At 50.5% G+C, this 23,413-nt stretch overlaps 1 protein-coding gene and 1 long non-coding RNA gene across 5 annotated transcripts in view; one reads left to right on the forward strand and one right to left on the reverse strand.

The window, feature by feature from the left end:
• The window catches only part of PLEKHG6 (pleckstrin homology and RhoGEF domain containing G6), a 16,351-nt gene extending 7,621 nt beyond the window's left edge, over positions 1-8,730 (reverse strand). Inside the window, exons 1-14 of one of the 4 annotated variants that reach the window (XM_037845562.1) lie at positions 8,591-8,722; positions 8,066-8,240; positions 7,102-7,299; positions 5,659-5,814; positions 4,684-4,848; positions 4,200-4,295; positions 3,895-3,945; positions 3,366-3,515; positions 2,332-2,442; positions 2,042-2,191; positions 1,707-1,844; positions 1,337-1,456; positions 855-987; positions 615-730 (exon numbers count right to left, since the gene is read on the reverse strand). In XM_037845562.1, the coding sequence (XP_037701490.1) occupies positions 615-730; positions 855-987; positions 1,337-1,456; positions 1,707-1,844; positions 2,042-2,191; positions 2,332-2,442; positions 3,366-3,515; positions 3,895-3,945; positions 4,200-4,295; positions 4,684-4,848; positions 5,659-5,814; positions 7,102-7,239 (1,524 nt within the window). In that variant the 5' untranslated portion in view covers positions 7,240-7,299; positions 8,066-8,240; positions 8,591-8,722. Of the gene's footprint in view, positions 1-614; positions 731-854; positions 988-1,336; positions 1,457-1,706; positions 1,845-2,041; positions 2,192-2,331; positions 2,443-3,365; positions 3,516-3,894; positions 3,946-4,199; positions 4,296-4,683; positions 4,849-5,658; positions 5,815-7,101; positions 7,300-7,434; positions 7,568-8,065; positions 8,241-8,590 lie in introns of those variants that run through there. The other 3 variants (XM_037845563.1, XM_037845566.1, XM_037845564.1) reach the window with 3 other exon arrangements.
• On the forward strand, positions 1,878-13,258 carry LOC119541493. Its single transcript, XR_005218295.1, has 3 exons — positions 1,878-1,938; positions 8,046-8,093; positions 13,048-13,258. It is a non-coding gene; the product is annotated as an uncharacterized LOC119541493 (long non-coding RNA).
• Positions 13,259-23,413: the final 10,155 nt, after the last annotated feature.

The raw sequence follows: 23,413 nt of genomic DNA on the forward strand, positions 1-23,413 counted from the left end.
CATTTGGGATACCTGTCCTGGCTACTCCCATCACCCTGACATCTCCTAGACACCCCCCCGAAATGCTGCTGCCACATCAGCTCCTCTGTGAAGGCTTCTCAACTTACCCTCCCCCAGCACTGCACCCAGAGTGAATTAACTCTCTTCTCTGTGCCACCTCCAGGCTGTGCACGTTCCCACCATTTGTGTCCTCATTTGTCCAGCTAGACTGCAGTATGTATTCTACATGGGCAGGAATGGTGTCTCATTCTTTTCTGATTCCCTAGTACCTGGCCCAGTTGCCCCCATGCAGCAAGTGCCCCATAAATGTCTGGGGAATGGAAGGTGAAATTTAGAAGTGAATTGTTTCAAGTTGTGGAAACCCCTAGGGGCTGCCTGATCTGTCTCATGGTCTCCCGGTGACAGCACAGGGGCTGGCCAAAGGCTTTCTTCCATCCTCTTGAGGATGGCCAAGGCTGCCTCCCTCTCGAGGTACCTCCTAAGGGGCTGACCGTCCAGTCCAAACCTGCATCCCCCATGTCTCTCTCTCCTCCTCCTCCTCCTCCCCACTTGTGCTCCATTTTTGAGCCCTGGGATCCTGTTTGTTCCTCTCCCCAGGCCCCACTTTCTCATACCTGGGCCTGCTGAGTCTTCTCTAGCCACCGGGCACGGTCAGTGGAGCTGGGGCAGTGCACGATGAGGGCGCTAGAGACACACTGGAATTCCGTGAGGTGGATCAGCAGGAAGCTGTCTGGGTGGAGGAGAAGGTCTGCTTCAAGGCCAAGCCTTATGTGAGCCCATCCCTCCTTCCCCCTTGACAAGAGAAAGTTTGAAGACAAGGTTCCTAGATCAGGGTCCCGGCCCAAGAGACGTACTAGGGTCTCGGAGTGGTTGGCACACAAGCTTCTCCAGCATCAGAGGGGGTCGAATGACCTTAGCTCTGTCCACCTTGCGTTGGGGCTTGGTCACCAGGAGCACGTCGGAGAAAAGGAACAGGTGCACGTCCAGCTGGAGGTGGGGATGGGATTGGGAGAGGAGTCAGCTGACATGGGGAGGGGAGCTCACACATGAGTGTGCAAGCGTGTGTGACTGCAGGCACAGGGATGAGCAGGTAACCACAGAATGCTAAAGCATCAGTTAGGCCTGACCTTTCACTTCCCAGGTAGAAGTGGCTGGCTCAGGGTCCAACAGGTCACCAGCTGGAACCCATGTCCTCTTACACACACATGTGCATGCAAGCACCCCTCTTCTCCTGTTTCCAGCTTTCCTGCCTCTCCTTATCCTGTCTCCCACCACCCTCCCTTCCTCTTCTTCACTTCACCTCCCATCTCCTCTGCTCCTCCTTGTACCCCCTCACCTTCCCTTCTCGCCCCTCCTTCACTCGCACGGGCCCCTCCAGCAGCAGCTGCCTGATGTGCTCAGCAGCAACCCCCGGCATGGGGGAAGTCAGGTCCAGGGTGGAGAAGGGACGCAGGTTCTGATGAACGGAGGGGAGAGCGTCAGGGGAACTTGCTCTTCCGCCAGCACCTTCTCTTTCTGTTCTTCCCCACTTGGAGGGAGAGGATGTGTCCTGGCACCTGCTTTTGATTCTTTTGAATCTGGCCCTTGGACCCTCACTGCCAGGAGGTGGACCCCCCCGGGGAGGCAGCCAAGTACAGGGTGCGCTGACCTTGGCCCCTCGCCTCCATCCATCTTCCCGAGCCCTCCTTCCCTTTGCCCCCTTTCACCTTCTCCACCTCCTCACTGGGCGGTTCCAGCACCTCGTAGGGCCCAATGCGTTGGGCTGCAGCCACCAGGCTCTCATGCTCTTCGCCCTGGCGCACCTGCCGGTTGATGTGCCGCAGGAACGACTCCACAGCTGTGATCTAGGAGGTGGGGTGTGGGGTTGCAAGAGGGAGTGCGGCTCAGCTCTGGGCCCTGTGCATCCTGCCCCAGCAACAACCACCATCGCATTCTGGGGTGAGCCACCTTGTCTCATAAACATGACAAGAGAGACCACCCTCAGGAGCCCCTGGGGCTCAGCCCCACCCACGGGTTCCCATGCCCCAGCCCAGGCACCTACCATGGCGGTTAGAGCCCCTCGGGCTCGAGCCTCCGGGCTCCTCTTGAGCACAGCCTGGAGCAGCAGCGGGTACTTGGTGACGCGCTGGTGGGGTTTGATGAGCAAGTCGCCCAGCATCTGCCTCCCCGCGCGCTTATGCTTCTCGCACCACTGCCAGGGAGGCGGGTGGGGGTCAGGAGCCCGTGAGCTCCCTCCTGCCCCACCTAGTGACTGACTGAGCCTGGGACCCAGCTGCAGACAGGGATGACCTCCCCACCCCCACCTCCTTCCTTAGGTGCCCCCTCTCCCACCTGCACGAAGGCCTGGAAGAGAGGGTTACTGTCTTGCAGCTCCCGGGCATAAGCCATGGTCTGCTTCACTTGCAGGCAGTACTGGACATAGGGCTGGAACCGCTGGCCAAACTGGAGGGGCAGATATGTGGGGGAGGGCAGGAGGTAGAGAAAAGAAGGTCATGAAATAAGGCTCTGGCTGCAAAATGACTGACATGTGGCGGGGACAGCCCCATGTGGACCCTTAGTTCTGCTCCTGCCCAGCCTCCTCTCCCAGTTGCTGTCCCAGCCAGGTCCTTCTCGCTAGGTTCCAAGGAGACTGAGTCCTGGGAGGTCCACCACTGCTGCTCTCTGACTGCTTCCCTCCAAGCCCCTGCTGTGCACGGTGGCTCTGGACTGAATGCCCACTCTCCTTGCATCAATAATTCATCTGGAACATTTTCAGGCCCTTGCAGATCCCATTTCACCACCCTCCCCCAGTGAGGGGTGGGGAGGGGAGGAGGGCCCCAGAAACCCTGCTCCTGTGGAAGGGGATGCCTGAGGCTTCCAGGAGACTCTCTGTCTCCTCTCGACCCCATCCCAGCTCTGCAGAGGCCACATTTTCTTCACTTGGTAAAACTGTAGAGGACAGTTTGGTCTTAGGCCCTCTCTTTTGACTCTTCGTACTCTGGGCACCCCCTGTAGCTTTTGCTGCCCTCCTGTCCCCCTGGCCATCCTAAGGGGCACCTCACTTAGGCCCCATTCCTGCTCCCAGCTGTTCGTCAATGAATCTCTCTGTCCAAGAATTAAGATTTGGTAGTTAATAAGCGCATAAATGTAACCCTTCCCTGGGACAGCTGCATTTTCATTTCATAAGGGGCCCAGTAGACTAAAGAATCTTTGAGACAGAGGTGATGCTGGTGGAAGGAAGGGTAGGGGAGATGGATTGGGGTAGGGCTGTGCCCTATGGGCCCCTCCAGTTGGGGAGAGATGTGGGTTGCATGGGCAGGCCCTCCAGACTGGACCCCTTGGGTCTCCCAGTCTGCTCCACCCACGTGGCCATCACCCTGCCTCACCGTCAGGAAGCCGTTTTGCAGGCCGACAGGGTCCAGAGGTTGGCCCGAGGCACGAGCCTCCTCCAGGGTGGGGCCCAGCACCTCCTCCCAAAAGCTCCGGTGGGCTCGGATCAGGCTGGGGACATTTCCGAACAGGGTCTCAGCTGACACCTGGAGGAGGGAGCAGGACTTAGCAACATGTCTTCGGCAGGACCGCCATGGCTGTGGGCAGGCAGAGACCCCTAAGTTTCCATTTGGAGAGGGAGGAAGAGGAAGAGGGGGCATGGGCCCCAGGCAGTGGGTCAGAAGGGTCTGAGGGGCTCCGGATTTCCCATTGGTGGCACTTTGGCCTCACTGGGCTGAGTACTAGAAAGGCTAGAGGCTGGGGGACATGGGATTTGGTTGGGTCTTGAGCAAGAAGCTGTGTAGGGAGGCCAGGGGTGACCCAGAAAATGGGGTGGTGGGGATTCATACTGGGCAGCCCAGGGGGCTTTCTGTGACCCCACTGTGACCTGCCAAGCTCCCCAACTCCCCCTGAGCACCCACTCACTTCTGTCAGCAGTCCCACTCGCTGCAAGTTCAGCAAACCGGCAGCTAGGAGCTAGATGTAGGGAGAGAGGGAGGGTCTTAGTGCCCGACCTCCGTCCTCTCAGCCCCCAACTAGCCCTTCACCCACCCCCCTCAGGCCTACCAGCCCCTCTCCCCAGGCCCTGGGCGGGTCTGAAATCAGAGGACTCTCTTGGTGTCCTGCCCACCCCCAGTGACTTTGTGCTTCCTTGGGTCTGCAGCCACGGGGCACCATGCAGGATGGGTGAATGGCCGGTGAAGGGGCTGGGGAGCTCGAGGGAGGCTCACGTCGGTCACGATCTTCAGCTTCCTCACGTAGGTCAGCTCGGTGGTCAGGAGCTCCCACAGTGCTTCCTGCTGGTGGCAAGACTCCCGGTTCATCTCCTGGGGTGGGACAGTGGTGGATCGGTTGGGGATGATGGCAAAAGTAACAACAACTACCATTTCTTAAGGGCTACTGGACCTACTTAATGGGGTCGGGCACTCGGCTAGACATTCCAAATACTGAACATGCTCCTTTCATCCTCAAATCAGTCCTCCAGTGTGGAAGTGGAATTATCCCATTTTACAGATATGGTGACCGAGGCCCAAAGAGGTCCATTGCCAAGGTCTCACTAGGAAGAGGCAGAGCTGAGATTTGAACCTAGATCTGGCTGCCTCCAGATGCCTTCCCACATGATCCCACTTCTCTCTCCCTTTCCCTCCTACCAGTGTGTGTGTGTATGTGTGTGTCTGCAACACCATGGGGATGGACACTGTGTGACAGACCCACCTTGTGCCCAGGCACCAGGTCTCTCCAGGACTTCTCGATGGCCAGGCCACTGTCGCTGCCCTCCCCTATCTCCCAGTGCCGCCGGTCCTCCGGGGGCAGCCGGGGCATCCCAAACATGCTGAACGTGTGCAGCCTCACCTCGAGCGCGTGGGCCTTGGTGACTTCCTGAGGGACCCGAGAAAGGGGTGAGGGCCTGGCCACACCCTGGGTCCCCAGTCTGCCTGGCTTGGGGAGGGCCATGTGTGTGTGTGTCTGTCTGTCTGGGAACAGGCCATGGCATGCAGCACTGAGTGGGGACTGGGAGACCTGGGGGACAGGGATGGACCCCACATGGGATCGCAAGGGAAAGGGTGCTGTTGGAACGTGGACAGGTAAGCACACTGCCTGCAGCCAGGTCCCTCGGAGTGGCCTGGACAGAGGGCCCTGAAGAAACATTCCTTCCAGGAGCCTCCTGAGATGGAGCACTGGGAAGGGGGAACGGGGCAGAATCACACCCTGCAAAGGGACCTTCAGGCAGCATTTGATATGGACATTTTCATGAGACAGTGCAGTGCACATTTTACAGGCACCTGTTTCTTGGTACTAAGGAACATGGACGACAGGTGTTCATGACCTTCACCCCATCCCCAGGGTGCAAGGAGGGGAGGCGGTGGGGCCCCCAGGAGAGGAAAGACAAAGTAAGGCAGGGGATGGAGGAGGCATGTCTGCTTCTCCTATTACTTGGTAATTTTCAAAAACTTGAAGTTTAATTTAAAAGCTTATCCTTTAAATTGTGTCGAAATGTTCTGAGTCCAAGCCACTGGGTCCAGTGGCACAGAGCGTGGAGACACGTCACTGAGGGGTCTCTAGACAGCCTTATCCCACTTCTCGGAGTGGCTTCTCCTAACCCTGCACTCTGGTTCCCTGGGGCTCTCTGTAGACACTGTCCCAGCTCTGGCTGTGAGCATGGGGCTTGGGAGAAGAGGGACCCCTTACCTTGAGTTTGGGGGAGTAAGGTGGGCCAGCCCCAAAGTGGCTCCCGGGCCTCTTCTCGGGCTCTGGTTCTTGCCACCTCATGGGAGGCAGGCCTTGGTCATGGCCAGAGCCCCTGGCAAAGGGGACGTAGTCCTGGAGGCGACGGCGACTGGGATCCTAGGGGAGAAGCGGGGGCGGCTCTGTGTGTGTTGGGGTAGGAGGGTCCCAGGGAGCTAGTGGGAGGCCAGGCCTGGCTGCAGAATCACCTCTCTCCCAGGTTGGGCTGGCTCATCTTTCCCCTCAAACTGGTTTGGTGTGGGCTGCCCTTGCCCTGAGTTACAGTGGCTGCGCCAGGGTGGCTACGCCTTGTTGGGCAGGGGCATGTCCTGAGTGGGCCCCGAGGCAGAAGAGGAGGCTTCTCCAGAGCCAGGAGCCCGCACACACACGCACATGCATGCACGTGCACGCACACGGCTGGGATCTGGGTCTGTGCCCACAGTGCCCACACACTCACAAGTGGGCTCTCTGCACCCCGGGCTTGCACTATAACACCCAGGGCCTGCAGCATCCTCGGTTCCTTGCTACTTCCCTTGGCTGTGGCTGGCGTCTCTGACACATGGGGATGAGGGCACACGCATGTGCAGCCTGCTCTCCAGGGGGCGGCCAGCCTGTGCCCTGCCCAGCTGGGAGCGGCCAGGGCCATGGCCACCGTCCCCTCCCGGGCAGGCCCGGCCACATTCCTCCATTTGCCTGTGGCCTGAATTACCCCATGTACTTCCTAATCTCCCTTCTCGCCCTCAGCCCTGGGGATTCTCCCTCATTGTCCTTCCCCCTCCCAGGGCAAATACTTCTCCAGTGAGGCAGGGGATACCCTGGCTGGAAGGAGAACCCTCCTCAAGGTGGAGGGGAGCCTGACGGAAAGAGGGAGCTCCGGCTTCCACACCCCTTTCCTTCCTCAGCTTGGAGATGGGCCAGGAGGGTGGAGTGGGATGCAGCCAGGGCAGGCTCCTCACGCACCCCGTCCCACAGCTTGTATAGTGGGGACACTCAGAACCTTTGCTCTTCCTCCAGCCCTGACTCAGAGGAAGGCAGGTCGCAGGGAGCCCACAGGCTCCTCCCAGGGAGAGACGGGAGGGAGTCTGGGACATGCCACCCTGCAGTTTGGTGACCTTACCACCACAACCATATGCCTCAGACCTGTCTGGCAGGGCCTCCTCTGCTTCCCCTGGCTCTTGGCCTCACCTGCCCCACTGCCCAGGCCTGGGGAGTCGAGTCCCAGGGGCCTGGCCCACACACTGCCCTTCTTTCCCCCACAACCCAAGAAAGAAGAGTAGGGGTGAGGGAGAGGCTGGAATAGAGCAGCCCATGAACCTGTCAGGGGACAGAGACACGAAAGCCTGGGAGTGCTCCCTCCTGCCCTGCCCAGGTCATCTTCTGGGCACAGCCTGGAGGCAGCCAACTCACCAGCATGGGGCCTCCCCGGGGATAGAGGCTGCTGGCAGCACTCTGGGCAGAGGCCCGGGGCCGGCCCCCATAGGTCACGATGCGGGAGGCCACAAGTCCTGGGAGGTGACCCTCATTTGGAGGACTGAATGCTTGCATCCCTTCTCTCCTGGGTCACCTCCAAAGGGTCATAGCTCCAGGAGAAGAGGGTCGCCGAGGCTGCAAGAGAATGAACGAAGGAATGGAGGGGTCAGCCTAGGTCAGTGGGTGGTGCCAGGCTGGAGTCCAGGGGATGGGGAATGCGGTCGGGAGTGGGATCAAGTTGGGAGGGGGGAGGGGCAATGGCTTGATTACCTGTGTATGGGGGCATTACTGTCTCCTCTATGACTTGGAATATGCCCAGGCACATGCTGGGTAGAAAGCCCCTTGGGGATATGTCTTCTCCCTCATGTGTGCTCACATGGGGGCCAGCTCCTACAGTGACCTCGAAGGATGCTGTAATCCTGAGTAGCTGGCAGCAAGGGTCACAGGCCTGGCTTCCTGGGTGCTTCCAGGTGGGAGGATTCTCCTTGCACCAGCTCTCCCACCCCCACCTCCACACACACACACACCCACCCAGCCACCCACCCCCACACACACACAGCTTGGGGAAACACTGCAGGGATCCCATGGCCAGGGAGGGGCTGGTCACTGTCCTGTTTCACCTTCCACTTTTTTTGTACAGCCCCCAAACTAAGAATGGGTTTTACATTTTTAAATGGTTGAAAAGAATCAAAAGAAGATCATATTTTGAGATAGATAAAAAATGATGTGAAATTCAAATTACAATGTCCATAAATAAAGTTGTATTGCAATACAGCCGCACATTCATTTACATGCTGTCTATGGCTGCTTTCCTGTTATTTGCAATAGAGATCATATATTAGACCCTCAAAGTCTGATATTTACAATCTGATCCTTTACAGAAAAGTTTCTGATCCCTTACCTGGACCTTTCTGGCCACATTGAAGAAGGTAAGTTCGAGACAGCTATTAAGCCCGGGCCTAAGAGACCAGCCAAGAGGGAGCGAGAAGTCTCTGGTCTTGGAAGACATTTGGTTTTCCGCAGTCTCTAGGAACACCTAGGTGGGGCTGGGAGCCAGGTGGGGCTCCATCCCTAACCTGGATAGAGAACCCACCCTCTGAGTGGGCAGGGCCTGGAGAGGAGAGGCCTCCTAAGGGGGGATGGGTCCAGGGGGCTGTGCAGGTGCTCGTCCCCCCACCGGGGGGGGGGGCTTGGGACCTCTCCTCAGCCTTCCCCTTACTTTTTCTCTGATTTATGAGCAGGGGATAAATACATGCATAGTCGTTCCCCCTCACCCCTAACCCCCCCAGTAATCCTCCCTTAAAGGGCTCTGTTTCCCTACCCGTGGTCCTTCTCTGCCTCCCTCCCTCGGGAGGCCAGGCCTTTGCCCGGTGCCTCGGGTTCCCAGGCCCTCCGCCCCCTGCCCGCCCCGCCCCCCGCCGCTCACCTGTACCCGCAGGTGTCCGGGCCCCCGCGGCCCCGCGCTGCCGATCCCCGCCCGCGGCGCTCCCCGTGGCCGACGGCTCCCCCAGCGATGTCAGCCCTACCGAGCGGCCCGCGGCACCCGGGCGGCGCGGGGCAGGGCCGGGCCGGCCGGGAAGGTGGAGGGAGAGAGGCGGGGCGCGGGCTGACACCGCCCCCTCTCCGCGGGCCCTGACCCCGCCGCGCCGGGCCGTGGGGCGCCCGTGGGGCCCCGGGTGCAGAGGGGCGCTTGCCACGGACGCAGCCACCGCCCTCGCCGCGCCCCCTTCCCCTTTGTCCTTCGCACTTGAACTAACCCACGAGGCCCTCGCGGAAGGGCTGGAACCCCGCGCTACCTCCCGCCACCCGCTCCCGCCGGACCCCGGCGGGATAAACGCGAGGTGACCGTGGCAGCGTCACTCCCGGGTGATCTGGGACAGGTACCCACCCCCTTTCCGAGAGCGGTGAGTGGCCGGCTGTCCCTCCTCCCCTGCCTCATCTTTCTCCCTTAACCAGGTTGGGGACCAGATGGCAGCAGGAGGGCCTGGGGGGCCCAGGGACCCCGGCTGTGCCGTCGCTGCTCTCTGGCCATGGAGTCCAAAGTGCGACCCTTATCTCTCAGTGGTCCCCGCTTGCCTGCCCTGTCAATCAGCTGGAAGGCTATTCTGGACTTGCTCTTTGCTCCCGGCATGGGCCTGGTGCCAGCCCAGGCATGACCCACCACTTCTCCATCATCTAGGACTGAGGGTGGAGAGGAGGGGGCCCTGGTGTGTCACTCCCCAACCTTCCCAGAGGCCACTCCCCGCCCCCAGCACCTCCAGCGGCTGCTAAAATACACATTTTCATGTCTCCAAATCATGACACTCATCTGACTGAAGTGCCGGATATTTGAAATCAGGAGTGTCCCACGAATACGTGGTCATTATAATCTTATAATCACAAGGCAAAAGGCCCTGTATGGGAGTGGGGGCAGGTCTCCCATCTCATGGTCTACCTCCTGTAAATTGGCCATGAAGGGATCGATACAGTTCCTTACATTTGTAGGGTGTTCGGAAGCTTATAAAACACTTTCAAAGGCATCATGTCCTTTAATTACTAGGGGGAGGGTCTCCACGCCCCTCTCCTGTTTAGCGCATCCAACAGAAGGGGGCCCAATGCTCCAGAACTCATGACTCTGGTCTCGGCGACTGTTTTGTTTGGGGGAGGAACTTTTAGCATTTCTAAATTTGTCTTCCTTGTCCCCATCCTCATATCTGTGCCCCAGTATTCTCTCTTTCTGGCCTCGCTGTTAGGTGGTTGCTCTGGTGGTTCAGAAGAGTTCTCTGTGCCCCTAACTCCCTGCAGCCTACCTCCTGCTTCCTGCCACCCAGTTGATCTGTGGGATCAGTTGTAGGGAGAGAAGTGGGGTGGGGCAGGAACTGCACGGGGAGGAACCTGTGCTTGTCTCTTTCCTTGTCCTTTCCTGTGTGTGTGTGTATGTGTGTGTGTGTGTGTGTGTGTGTGTGTGTGTGATAGAGAGACAGACAGACAGATGTGACATTCTGGGACATGATGATAGTAGCCGTGAGGGAAAGAGAGTTAATAAACTGGAAGGTGGTGATTACTGGCGGTCTTAAATGACACCCCAGAGAGAGCCAGTGCCAAGCACCCCTTCTCCTCCCAGTGTCTCCCAGAAGGAGGCGTCAGGAGGAGTAAGAGGGAAATTGAATTTGAAATCAGGCTGGAGACAAGCCTGGACTTAAGGCGCTCTAGGCTGAGCCAGCTACTTGGGCCCAGGGTGTGCGGCCCTAGTTAACCCTTTCACTACCCTCCAGGCTGAGGTCCAATCTCCACCCACCACTGCCCCAGGGCCTGGCTTCAGCCTCTCTGGGAGGAGAGGTTCCCAGGGAAAGCTGGAGCCTAGAAGCAGGAGGTGTGGCCCTCCACAGGTGTGTGGGCTGGGAAGCTGCAGCCCTGGTCCTCATGGTTCTATTCTGGGCTTGCTGTCTCTTGTCTCTCTCTCAACCTCCATTTTCCATTCCTCCTTCTGTGCTGTGGAGAGGACTCCATGATGGGCTGAGAAGGGAGCACAGCTCAGGGAACAGAATCTGCTAAATAGCTGAGGTGGTTGGGGAAGGGGGGGCTTGCCCTCTACTGAGTGAGGCTGTGGGGGCCCCTGGTCCTTGGACCAGAGTGTGGCACCTGGATACTTCTCCTGGCTGTGCCCTAGGCTTTCCTCACATCCCTGGCTTTGCTCATACCCCTGCTCCGTGCCTCAGTTTCTCCCCTTGTGCAGATGCCCCTCATCAGCTCAACCCCACAGCTGATGAGAGGGTGTCTGTCAGTCCAGGATCAAAGGTCTGAGGATGAAAAGCCTCTGTCCAATGGCAGCATGAGGGTAATTTTCTGGGCTGCCATTACGGGCTTCAGGTTCCTTCTCTCCACCCATACCGGGCAAGATGGCCAGGAAGACTCACCCTAGTGTGGAAACCACTGAGTCCTGAGTCTGCCCAGCCCACACGTCTCAGGGCAGGGGAGGGGCCATCTGGGTCAGTGAGACAGGAGCAGGCGCCACAGTAGAAAACAGCTAATGGGACCCGTGTCCTCCTTGCCTCGGGGTGGGGGAGAGGAGGGGAAACTGATGGATTGGGCTGGGAGGCACCAGGACATGCAAGGCAGGTAAACACCAGGAGGCCAGGCCCCTGGGTGTGGCTGCCAGCTCCCGAGACCAGAACTGGTGCCTTCCTTTTCCTTCTTCACTCTTCCTCCCTTCTTCCTTCCACACTGACTGGCAGTGTTCATCTGTGCAAAGGGCTAGGAATATAGAGATGAATTTAGAGGCAGTTCCTGCCCTCAAGGGCTTATAGACAGGTGGGGAGACAGTCTGGTGAACGGGACACTGATATATCAGTGCATTAAAAAGACATAAAACGAGAGCCATGGGTGCACTTCAGAAGGGCTAGTACCTACTCAGGGGAGCCAGGGAAGGTGTTCCAGTTTGCTAATGCTGCCGTTAAGCAAAATACCAGAAATGGATTGGCTTTTATAAAGGGGTTTTATTTGGTTACACAGTTACAGTCTTAAGGCCATAAAGTGTCCAAGGTAAGGAGGTATCTTTGCTGAAGGATGGACGATGGCGTCTGGAAGACCTCTGTTAGCTGGGAAGGCACGTGGCTGGCTTCTGCTCCAGAGTTCTGGTTTCAAAATGGCTTTCTCCCAGGATGTTCCTCTCTAGGCTGTGGTTCCTCAAAAATGTCACTCTTAGTTGCTCTTGGGGCATTTGTCCTCTATTTAGCTTCTCTGGAGCAAGAGTCTGCTTTCAAAGGCCATCTCCAAAATATCTCTGTAAGCTGCAGCTCCTCTCTCACCTCCTGTGCATTCTTCAGTGTCCCTCTTGGCTGTTGCAAGCTGGCTCCTTCTGTCTGAGCTTATATAGTGCTCCAGTGAACTAATCAAGGCCCACGGTGAATGGGCAGGGCCACACCTCCGTGGACATTATCTAATCAGAGTTATCACCTACAGTTGGGTGGCTCGCATCTCTATGGAAACACTCAATCAAAGAATTACAATCTAATCAAACTAATACGTCTGCCCACACCAGATTGCATCAAAGATAATGGCGTTTTGGGGGACATAATACATTCAAACTGACACAGAAGACTGCATAGAGGGAATGAACTTTGTGCTGGGACTTTAAGGATGAGTAGGAATTTGCCAGGGAAGGAAGGGGGAAGAGCATTCCTGGAAAAGGGAAAGCACAAGCAAAGACACGTGCTTAACAAGAAAGTGGGAAAGGATAGGCTTTCCCAAAGGCCTCTGAGAATGTGTCTGATGGCTCCTGGGGGCATGCAGTCCTCTGAGCAGTCAATCCCTGGGTAATGGTTCAGGTGGACAAACTCTTCCTGGCATCCCAGGACCTCCACAATATGACTCCAATTATTCTTCCTGCCTTCCATCTGCTACTCCTCTACCCCATCCCTGCATGTGTCCCTGGTCCCTGCATCAGCTTGGACTTTCCTGATTCCATGCCTTTGTCAAACACGTCCCTTCAGCTGGCCTGACCTTCTTGGTCCTGTCCTCTCATCTCCTCTTATGCCCCCTTCAACCACCTTCCCGGGGGCTGCTTCCTTCAGGAAACTGCCTGATAATCCTCCAAGCAAGGTGACTACCCCTCTCCCTGCTCTCATCAACCCTGGCCCATGTGTTTCTTTAAAAGGCATTACTCTTATTCTGCCTAATGCTGTTGTTGTTTGCATCTACACTCATGTCCCTCACCAGGTGAGGGACCCCCCGGGGCAGGGATCAGTCCCTAACCTTCTGCTTGGCACAGGATTGGCACCCAGTGTTTATGGAATTGAAGTAAATAGACTTCCTGGAGGACCCAGACAGAACAGACTTGTCAGTAGACTTGCCTGCACAGTCCTCTGTCTACCCCTGTCCAAAGCAACCACCTTTGTTTTGCAGATACTTGGAGATCTTCTGTAACTTCAGTGTGGCATTCCTGATTCATCACTGTAGCTTCCGCATTTCCTCTGTGCTCCTTTTAAAGGTTCCTGAGCCCTGAGGACGAATAGGCCATGTAAGTTTTGCCGTGTAGGCCAATTCTGTTGGACTAATCGTGGCTTCTTAAAATATTCTGTTAGGAAGGATTCGGGGGTGCTGTTGGCACAGCAGAAAGTGGGCTAGGATGGCCTAGCAAGGTCTCCTTTGGGGGTGGGAGGGCCCTCTCTGTGTAGTGTGAAGAGGTTAGTTTATCAAACAATTTTCTTGTATGGAGCCGAGACTGGGGCACCGTGAAAATGTGGGGCCCTTGTCTCTGGTGGAAACCGATGGGGGAAAGTGAGCAGAAGGGGAACTGGGGGGGCTCCAAAGGAGACCTTGGGAGCTGATGTCTGAATGGATACAACCCCAAATTTAACATTTTAACCATTTTCATCTGTACAATTCAATGGCATTAATTTTATTTACAGTGTTGTACAACAATCACCATGATCCATTGCCAAAACTTTTTCATCACCCCAAACAGAAACTCTGTACCCATTTATCAATAACTCCCCATTCCCTCCTCACACTCCCCAGCTCCTGGTACCCTGTAATCTATTTCCTGTCTCCATGTATTTGCTTATTCTATGTATTTCACATAAATGAAATACATATTTGTCCTTTTGTGCCTGGCTTATTTCACCCAACACGATGTCTTCAAGTCTCAGCCATGTTGTAGTAGGTAACAGAACTTCACTCCTTTTTATGGCTGAATACGTTCCATTGTATGGATATACTACATTTTGTTTATTCATCTGTCTGTTGATGGACAGGTGGGTTTCTTCCACATTTTGACTATTGTGAATAATGCTGCTATGAACATTGGTGTACAAACATCTGTTTGAGTCTCTGTTTTCAACTAGTAGTTAAATTGTTGGGTCATATAGTAATTTTGTGTTTAACTTTTTGAGGAACACCAAACACTTTTACACAGCAGCTGCACCATTTTACACTCCCACCAGCATTGCACAAGGGTTCCAATTTCTCCACATCCTCATCGACACTTGTTATTTTAGCCATCCTAGTGGATATGAAGGGCTTCTCATTGTGGTTTTGATTTGTATTTCCCTAACAACATTGAGCATCTTTTCATGTGCTTATTGGCCAGTTGTATATCTTAGAGAAATATCTATTCAAATCTTTGCCCATTTTTAAATTGGGTTGTTTGTCTTTTTGTGGTTGAGTTGTAGGAGTTCATTATATATTCTGAATATTAAACTTTATTACATATGTGGTTTCCAAATATTTTCTCCCATTAGGTAGTTTGTATTTTTACTTTCATGATAATGTCCTCTGATGCGCAAAAGTTTTTAATTTTGATGAAGTCCCATTTATCTATTTTTTCTTTTGTTGCTTGTGTTTTTGGTGTAAAGTCTAAGAAACATTGCCTGATACAAGGTCCTGAGGCTGCTTCCTTTTGTTTTCTTCTAGGAGTTTTATAGTTTCGGTCCTTATATTTAGGTGTTTGATACACTTTGAGTTAAGTTTTGCATATGGTGTGAGTTGGGGTCCCCTTTCATCCTTTTGCATATTGATGTCCACTTTTCCCAGCACCATTTGTTGAGGAGACTATTCTTTCACCATTGAATGGAGTTGGCAGCCTCTTAAAAAATCAACTGGCCATAGATGTGTGGGTAGGGTTGTGGCATCTTAACCAGCCCGGTAGGGTCTTCCTGGCCTGGAATCCCCAGCAGCGTGGTGGTGTGGGGCCCCACCTGCCGGAATGTTCCCCACCCATCTCTCCTGCCAGGCAGATCAGGCCTTCAAGAATGACAAGAACACATCAAAAGTGAGTGATGTTGTTGGAAGCAATGTGGTTATTTTAGGTTATTTTTTTTCTTATCCCTTTGTTTTGGTTTTGTTTGAAATGTTTTTTTTATTGTTCACTTTTTAAAAAATTTTTTGATAAAGTTAAAAAAATGAATGAGTGTGAAAAAAAGTAAATGAACAATGTAAGGAGGAGAGGAATGGAATGCTTTGGATGTTCTTTTTTATTCTAATTTTTATTTTTTTGGAGTAATGAAAATGTTCAAAGATTGATTGTGGTGGTCAATGCACAACTATGAACAACAGTACACTTTGAAGGATTGTATGTTGTATGAATATATCTCAATCAAATTGCATTAAAAAAAGTGAGTGATGTCTAGAGGCTTTTAATTTCATACTTTTATACCTTTGTCCCATTGTACCTGGGAACTATGCTATCCCTTAGTGGCCTTCTCTGGAAACACAATTAGATTGGACTTGGTCTTTGGGACTAGGAGAGGACAAGCTCCCAAACCCTGGTCTTTCCAAGTTGAATGACACCCACGTGGTCTTATAATCTGACATTCCTCCCCATGTAGAAACACTGACCTAATAATGTTCTTGGCAGACGTTCCCCCGCCTCTGCCCCTAAACCTCCAGCCATGCTTCTCCCAGAGTCTGTTCCCTCATTCCAGTCTCTGATCAGTGAACATGTGCTCACTTCCTTCAAGCCCCCTTCCTCCAGGCAGTCATTTGATTTCCTCCCTCAGGTCTTTACTGACCCTGGGTTCTACCTGTGTGTAATTATTGTAATTTTCAGTCCTTTAAACTGTTTTCAAAGGTAGAACAGCCCCCCTTCTCTTCTCCCACCATGGTCAACTTATATTGGCTCTGTGGCTCTCACCTCTCTGTCCAGGGTTGCAGCCAGCCATCACTCATGGCACATGTATTTTGAGGCTCATTTATCCTGCTGGTTGACTGTTTCAGCCCATCTCATGACACACCTTGCCCAGCCCAGGAAGACGGGCAGATTTTTTCTTCTTGGAGTAGACATTAACACAACCATTCTAAATCATTATTTCTAATTTGATTTGATAGTCTTGACTTTCAGGAAGTTCTTTCTCATCTTTGATCCAAACACCCCCAGCTCAAGCTTAAAGTAATTGTCTCATGCCCTTCTCTGATCATGAATAACTGAACCATGATTCAGGTCATTTTAGCAGATTCAGAAGACCCAGCTCCTTTCACCTTCCTTTGGAGACCATGTTCTTGGTTTGGGTTCCTATGGGCAAGCCACTAGGGCCTGAGGCACCCTCTGATGGACCAGGCACTGTGCTGGGTGCCCAACTTAGACCATTCAATTTTCCTCTTACAACAGCCTGGAGCAGCAGGTACTCCTGGAATTATCCCATTTGAGAGATGACAAGACTGAGCCCCAGAGATAAAGTAACTTGACTGAGCCAGTATGTGAAAGAGCTGGGATTCAATCCCTGTATCTAAAAGGCTTTAAAGCAGGCATTTGCTCCATGCACCAGCCTCCGAGGAGGAGAACGTTGAGAACATTTAGGACGGATCTCTTCCTCTGACTTGACTCCCATTTTATACTGGTCTCCACCCTAACTGTGCCTTAATCCCGTCAGTCTGCCCCAGTGACCTTCAGTTATGGTCTTAATCGCCCTTTACTGCTCACAGGCACCTTGGTTTGCTATTTCTAGACTACGGATGTGCTGTGCAAGGTCCACACATACAGCCAAGAGGGGCCGGCGCGTCTCTTTGTTCTGTGTCAGTGTCTTTGTACACTAGGAGGCTTTTCACACAGGCTTTGGGGCAGGCTGACTGGGACTCCTGCTCCACCCCCACCCGTTTATGGTTGTGGGGCTTTAGGCAAGTTTCTTATTTCTGCCTCCATTTCCTCATATGTGAAATGAGGCTAATAAAATTTTAGGATTGTTGTAATAACAACAGCTAACTTTCTAAAAAGCAATTACTATGTGCGAAACATAATTAAGGGCTTGATGTGTTTTATCTCATGCCTTTATTTAATCCTCACCTAAATCCTGTGAGAGAGACATTATTATCCTCTTATAGCAGATGAGGAAACAGGCTTAGAAAAGTTACATAACACGTTCAAGATTACAGCATTAGTGAAAAGGAAAGCTAGGATGTGAACACAGATTTGTCTGACTCCAAAGTCTGCACCTTTAACCTCTATCTTATAGGGAGAGAAACATGGGTTGCTGTATGTAAGCCTGATCTATGGCAAGAAAACCAAATAAAGCTGCTGCTTTGTTCCCGCCCACAAAGGTCATCTTAGCATTCAAAGAAACAGAAACTTAACTCCCAAGCCTCTAGAAGTAACCACCCCCGGTTTATTCTCCTGTGCTGGCCCCACAGCAGCCTGTCCTGAAAGCTTCTTCTCTCCCTCTCCCCCAAATGACACTCCTCACTGCATCTGTTCAAATATCGCCCTTTTACTCTTCTCTTGTCAGGTTCAACCCTCCTCCTGATCATTCCCCTCCCGTGGCTCCATCTCTTTCCTTTACAGAGCCATCTACCCTTTTCTACCTTTCTGCTCAGTAAAGCCAAGATTTTTCTGGGAACCCACCATCCTTAAAAGGGGGGTAGTGAGCTCATATACCAATGGAATGTTATTGTCCCCAGCTTGCTGGGCAACCTATGCATGCCAGCGGCAGATAAAAGGAAACCCTAAGAGGGAGCATTTAGAAAACCATGCTCCTCAGGGGCCCCACATCCCTCTCTCTTTTCCTACCCACTCCAGTGGTACCTGGGAGAGGGAGGAGAAAGTGGAGTTACTTGTCCCCCTCTTTACTCAACATCTGACTCAATTCTGCACATTCTTCGACAGCCAGATGAGTCCCCACCAGAACCTCCCAGGCCCCTCCGGCCCACAGTGCTCTCTCCTACCTCTGACTCCGATTGCGTCTGCCACGTGCGCTGCTTGCCCTGCCTTTACTGCTACCCGACCACCCGGGGGCATCTGGTCTCCTTGACTAGGCTGTGGGATCCTTAATAGTAGGGCCCGATTCCTCCGCAGGCCTGTCGAGTTTCTGTGCACATGAATACAATATAATATGATGGCTATCTGTATACCCCTCACCTAGATTCATCAATTATTAATATTTTGCCCCATTTGTTCTTCTCCCTTATACTCTCTCTACAGATTTCAAAACAACAGAAATATATACATTTCAAATACATATTAAACCTTACAAAAATTATTGCAAGGAATTGTACTGTCCAATGAGATGGAGAGAACTGCTTCCATCCCTCCCTCCCAAAAATGTTCACAGAAGGGCAGCAGAGCACTGTGGGGGAGCTCATGAATGGAGCTAGGTAACCTTGATTTGAATTCTGTTTCTGCCATTTATTAGCTGTGTGACCCAGGACAAATTATTTAATCTCTCTGTGTTTCAAAATCTTTGTAATAATAGTATCTACTGCATAGGTGGTGAGAACCAAATGAGTTAATATTTATAGAGTGCTAAAAAACAGTGCCTGGCATATTGGAAGCACTATTTGTGTTTATGGTATAAATAAAATGCATCAATGGATGAACATTACTTATGGCTAGAATAAGTTAGGGTTCAGAGAAAATTAACAGGAAGAGATGCTATTGGGTCACTAGCAAGTACAAGGTTTGCAAAACATGTATTAACGATTTTTGTTATATGCATTATTTACAGTAGAATCACATCACGGTGTTACGTTAATAAGAACATGGTAGCAATTAATAGTGAGCAGAGAAGTGATTGCTAAGTGACAGCAGATAAGAGACATGCACCCAAATTAAACACACAAAAAAGTGACTTTCCATTTGGGGGCAAATGTTAATAAAAATGTTTCTTCTATGAGTCTGAATAAAAGTTTATGAAGCTATAAAACTCTATAGCACCTCTGATACATGTTCCTTTTATTTGAAGATGTCATGTTACCATTGAAAGTAAATGTGAAACTTCTCACTTCCTCCTCCTTGAAATCATGCAAACTATGCAAAGGAGAACAGACCCAGACAGGATGGCCGGGGCTTGCCAAGCTCTTCGTTACCATGGAGAACTCCGCAAGGGCAGGGAGGGTGTTTCAAAGCACGTCAGCATTGCCCAGATGCTTTTGAAGAATCACAAGTATTCTAGTTTTTAGATAGGTTGATAAGGCATGGAGCTCTGCCATGAGTTTGTCACTGAATGCTATCAGTGCCATCACCTTCAGTGTTTTCTACTCTCTCCCGCTTTGCTCTGGGTCCAAGGGACTCTCCCTCAGGAGTCAGGCTTTCTTGGACACTTCTGGAGGTATGGAAATGAACAGTGTCATCGTTCCTTCTGTCCCACTCTGATTTATCTGAATCTGGAACATCCCAACATGGGTCAAAATATCTTGTTTTTAATTTCGCATTTTTTCCCTTAATCTTATATATATAGTTAAATATTTAGATATACATATATATGTGTATATATGCATACATATATATAGCTAGCAATATATATATTGTTAATAGAGATATGAAGATCCACCACAGGTTTGTGGTGACTTAATTAAAAGAGGTTTCACTAGAAGGCTATTAAACACACACACACACACACACACACACACAACCCTGGAAAATGACAAGAGTTGGCAAAAATGTGGAGAAATTGGAACCCTCCTACATTGCTGGTGGGAATGTAATAGTGGTATAGCTGCTGTGGAAAACAGTTTAGTGGTTCCTAAAAAAGTAAAAATAGAATTATTATATGACTCAGCAACTCTACACCTAGATATATACCCCAGAGAATTGAAAACAGGGACACAAACAGATACTTTTACAACAGTGTTCATAATAGCCAAAAGTTGGAAATAGCCCAAATGTTCATCAGCTGATAAACAAAATGTGGGTAATTCATAAATGGAATTTTATTTAGTCATAAAAGGGAGTGAAGTTCTGATTCATGCTACAAAATGAATGAACCTTGAAAACATTGTTAAGTGAAATAAGTCAGAACAAAGGTTACAGATGGGATGATTCCATGGGTATGAAATATCCAGAATAGGTAATTCTGTAGAGACAGAAAGCAGATTAGTGTTTCCCGGGAGCTGCAGGGATGGGGCTGATGCTTAAGGGATATGGGGTCTCCTTTGGAAGTGACAAAAATATTTTGGTTCTAGATAGAGGTGATGATTACCCAGCATTGTGAATATACTAAATGCCACTGAATTGTTCACTTTAAAATGGTTAATGCTTAATTGGTACAGAGTTTCTGTTTGGGGTAACAGAAGAATTTTGGTAGTGGATGGTGATGATGGTAGCACAACTTTGTGAATGTAATTAACACCACTGAATTGAATACTTGAAAGTGGGTAAAATGGGAAATTTTATGTAGTACATTTGTTACCACAATAAAAGTAAAAATAAAATGTAGAATTGTACAACACAAAGAGTGAACCTTAATATAAACTATGGACTTTAGTTAATAATATAATAACATTGGTTCATCAAGTGTAACAAATGTACAACACTTTTGCATTTAAATGCAAAATGTTAATAACAGAGGAAACTGTGTATGTGTCAGTGTGGCGATCTAATATGGGAATTCTGCACTTTTTGCATGATTTTTCTGTAAACCTACAATGTCCCTAAAATAAGCAAATAAATAATGAAATTGTTAATTTAATAGTGAATTTTATCACAATTAAAAAAAAAAAGAGGCTTCACTAAAACCGATATTTTGAAGTGCCTTTTTGTTTGGAGCCACATTGCTTTTACACTCCAAGTGCTACATCTTAATAAAATCCAGGAGGTGTGAGGCTGTGGCAAACCTAAAGTATTTGACACCTGGTGTGCATATTTTTTAAACCCCTCCTCTTTTATTAGACAAAATCATCTTGGGCAATCATCATGAAATGAAATGATTATATTTCATGCACGAGCTTAAATTTGTCTTTACCAAACAGAAAGATTACAACTTGTAATTTGCAGTTTCATTGTTTTAATTCTTTTTCTGTAAACTTACAATGCTCCAAAAATAGTCTATTTAAAAAAAAAAAAAAAAAGCCCAAGCAGACAGGAGTAGAAGAACTCATTATACCTTCATCTTTACAATCAGTGTGCAAGTTATCGTTGCTTCTTTTGAATTGACTGTTTAAATGCAGGAGTGCAGGGATCTGTAGTTCCACAGGGATGGAGGGGACAGCTGAGCCCAAAGGGAGCCTGGATAATTCAGAATCATTAAAAATCATTACAAACCGTTATAAACCATTATATATTCCTGGAAAGGAATGTATGTTAGCTGAGTCTGCGGGTGTCAGGGAACCCCTGTAAACCGGAGTTCTCCAAATTAATTTCTACGTAGAATACAATGTTCATTTATTAAAGAACAAGTAATACAAACATGCTAAGTTGAAGCTTGCATACATATTATTAAAACTTTATAGTAACTATGGCAATTATTTCAATTTAGAACTTAGACCAACAAAAGATTTTTTTCAGGGAGGAACATTTCATCACTGACCTTGTGTAGAATTGTGGTTTATTATTGTTTCAAAATTCTCTACGGACACTGTCTGAGGGGAGGTGAAATGTTTGGAAATAGATAGTGGCGATGATGGCACAACATTGTGAATGTAGTTAATGCCACTGAATTGTATGCTTAACATGGATAAAACGGCAATTTCTATGGTATATATATTTTACTACAATAAAAGAAATCTCTATGAACAATGCCCAAAGCCCCCCTTACTGCCTGCTCTGGTGGGAAGGGGGTGGTTCCCAGGACCCTGTTCTTGTGCACCCCTGGCATGAGGTGTTTCCTTCTTTTCATAAAGTGGCAGAGGAGTCAAAAGGCAGGTGGGATGGGAGGGATGACTGGTGGCAGGTGCATTCTCAGGCAGGAATATTTTAGGAAGAGGTGATGAGGGAATTTGAGTTTGTGGGAAAATTGCCTTAAAACTCTGTGCTGAAAGGAGAGGCTAAACCTGCTTATAATTGTGCCTAAGAGTCTCCCCCTGAATGCCTCTTTGTTGCTCAGATGTGGCCCTCTCTCTCTCTCTAACTGACCCACCTCGGCAGGTGAAATCACTGCTCTCTCCCCTACATGGGACCTGACTCCCAGGGGTGTAAATCCCCCTGGCAATGCAGGATATGACTCCCGGGGAGGAATCTGGACCCAGCATTGTGGGATTGAGAACATCTTCTTAACCAAAAGGGGGATGCGAAATGAAACGAAATAAAGCTTCCGTGGCTGAGAGATTGTTGGATATTCTTACGCACTATATAGATGACACTTTTTAGATTTTAATATATTGGAATAGCTAGAAGCAAATACCTGAAACTACCAAACTCCAGCCCAGTGGCCTTGACTCCTGAAGACGATTGTATAACAATGTAGATTACAAGGGGTGACAGTGTGATTGTGAAAACCTTGTGGATCACACTCCCTTTATCCAGTGTATGGATGGATGCGTAGAAAAATGGGGACAAAACCTAAATGAAAAATAGGGTGGGATGGGGGGTGATTTGGATGTTCTTTTTTTATTTTTATTTTTATTGTTTATTCTGATTCTGATTCTTTCTGGTGTAAGGAAAATGATTAAAAATAGATGGGGGTGATGAATGCACAACTATAAGATGGTACTGTGAACAGTTTGTTGTACACCATGGATGATTGTATGGTATGTGAATATATCTCAATAACACTGAATTAAAAAAAAAAACAAAAAAAATCCTCTGTGTTGAGTGCCCCCTTGGCAGACTCAGAGACTGCTGTTCTGCCTGGCAGCCAGCACAGCCCATCGCCCCCCTTGCCCCTTCCTGTCTCCGACCTGCTGCCAGGAAGGCAGATGCTGCTGTCCTGGCCCTCGAGGCTGGGGCCTCGTTGTAGGGATGGCAGAGCCGGAAGGAGCCTGGGAGCCTGTGCACTCCGAGGACAGCGTTCCTTATCCTTTACTGGGGTGGGAAAGAAACGATTCCATCTTTTATGGGATTTCTGACACTTCCAGGCGTCAGGGAAGGTCCAGACATTTAAGCTGAGATCTAAAGGATAAGTAGACGTTATCTGAATAAAAAGAAGAGGGATGAGAACTTCAGTGAGTAGGAGGGAAGATCAGGAGACAAGAGACAGTGAGGTGAGTCTGAGGAATGACGAGAAGCCCTGCCCGGGATGGCTCAGAATTCAACAGGCAGTCTTGAGAAGGAACCCCAGAAAAATGTCTCCCTGGTTGCTCTGGGATCTAGGAGGTTCTCACAGGCCAGACCAAGAAGGTCAGGGTCCTGCCCTCCCAGGGTTGCCCCAGGCAGCCTCGGTTAGTAAGGAATCCTGTTTACCACCCTCTGACTCACAGTCACCTGTGGTTTCCATGGCTCCCACCAACAACGAACCATAAATCCATCCCTGGAGGGTGGGGTCTGCAGGGTGGGGCTGTCCTCTCCCTTTTCTGGTGCAGAATGCAGAGCTCCCCAGCCTGGAGCAGGCACAGCAGGGAGGAGAGTGCCTTTGTCTGTGGGAATCTCAGGCCTGGGTTTCCTGGGCAGGGGCTGGGGGGGGGGGCTGGG

This window comes from Choloepus didactylus, chromosome 8 (genome assembly GCF_015220235.1).
Source record: "Choloepus didactylus isolate mChoDid1 chromosome 8, mChoDid1.pri, whole genome shotgun sequence".
NCBI classification, from domain to species: Eukaryota; Metazoa; Chordata; class Mammalia; order Pilosa; family Megalonychidae; genus Choloepus; species Choloepus didactylus.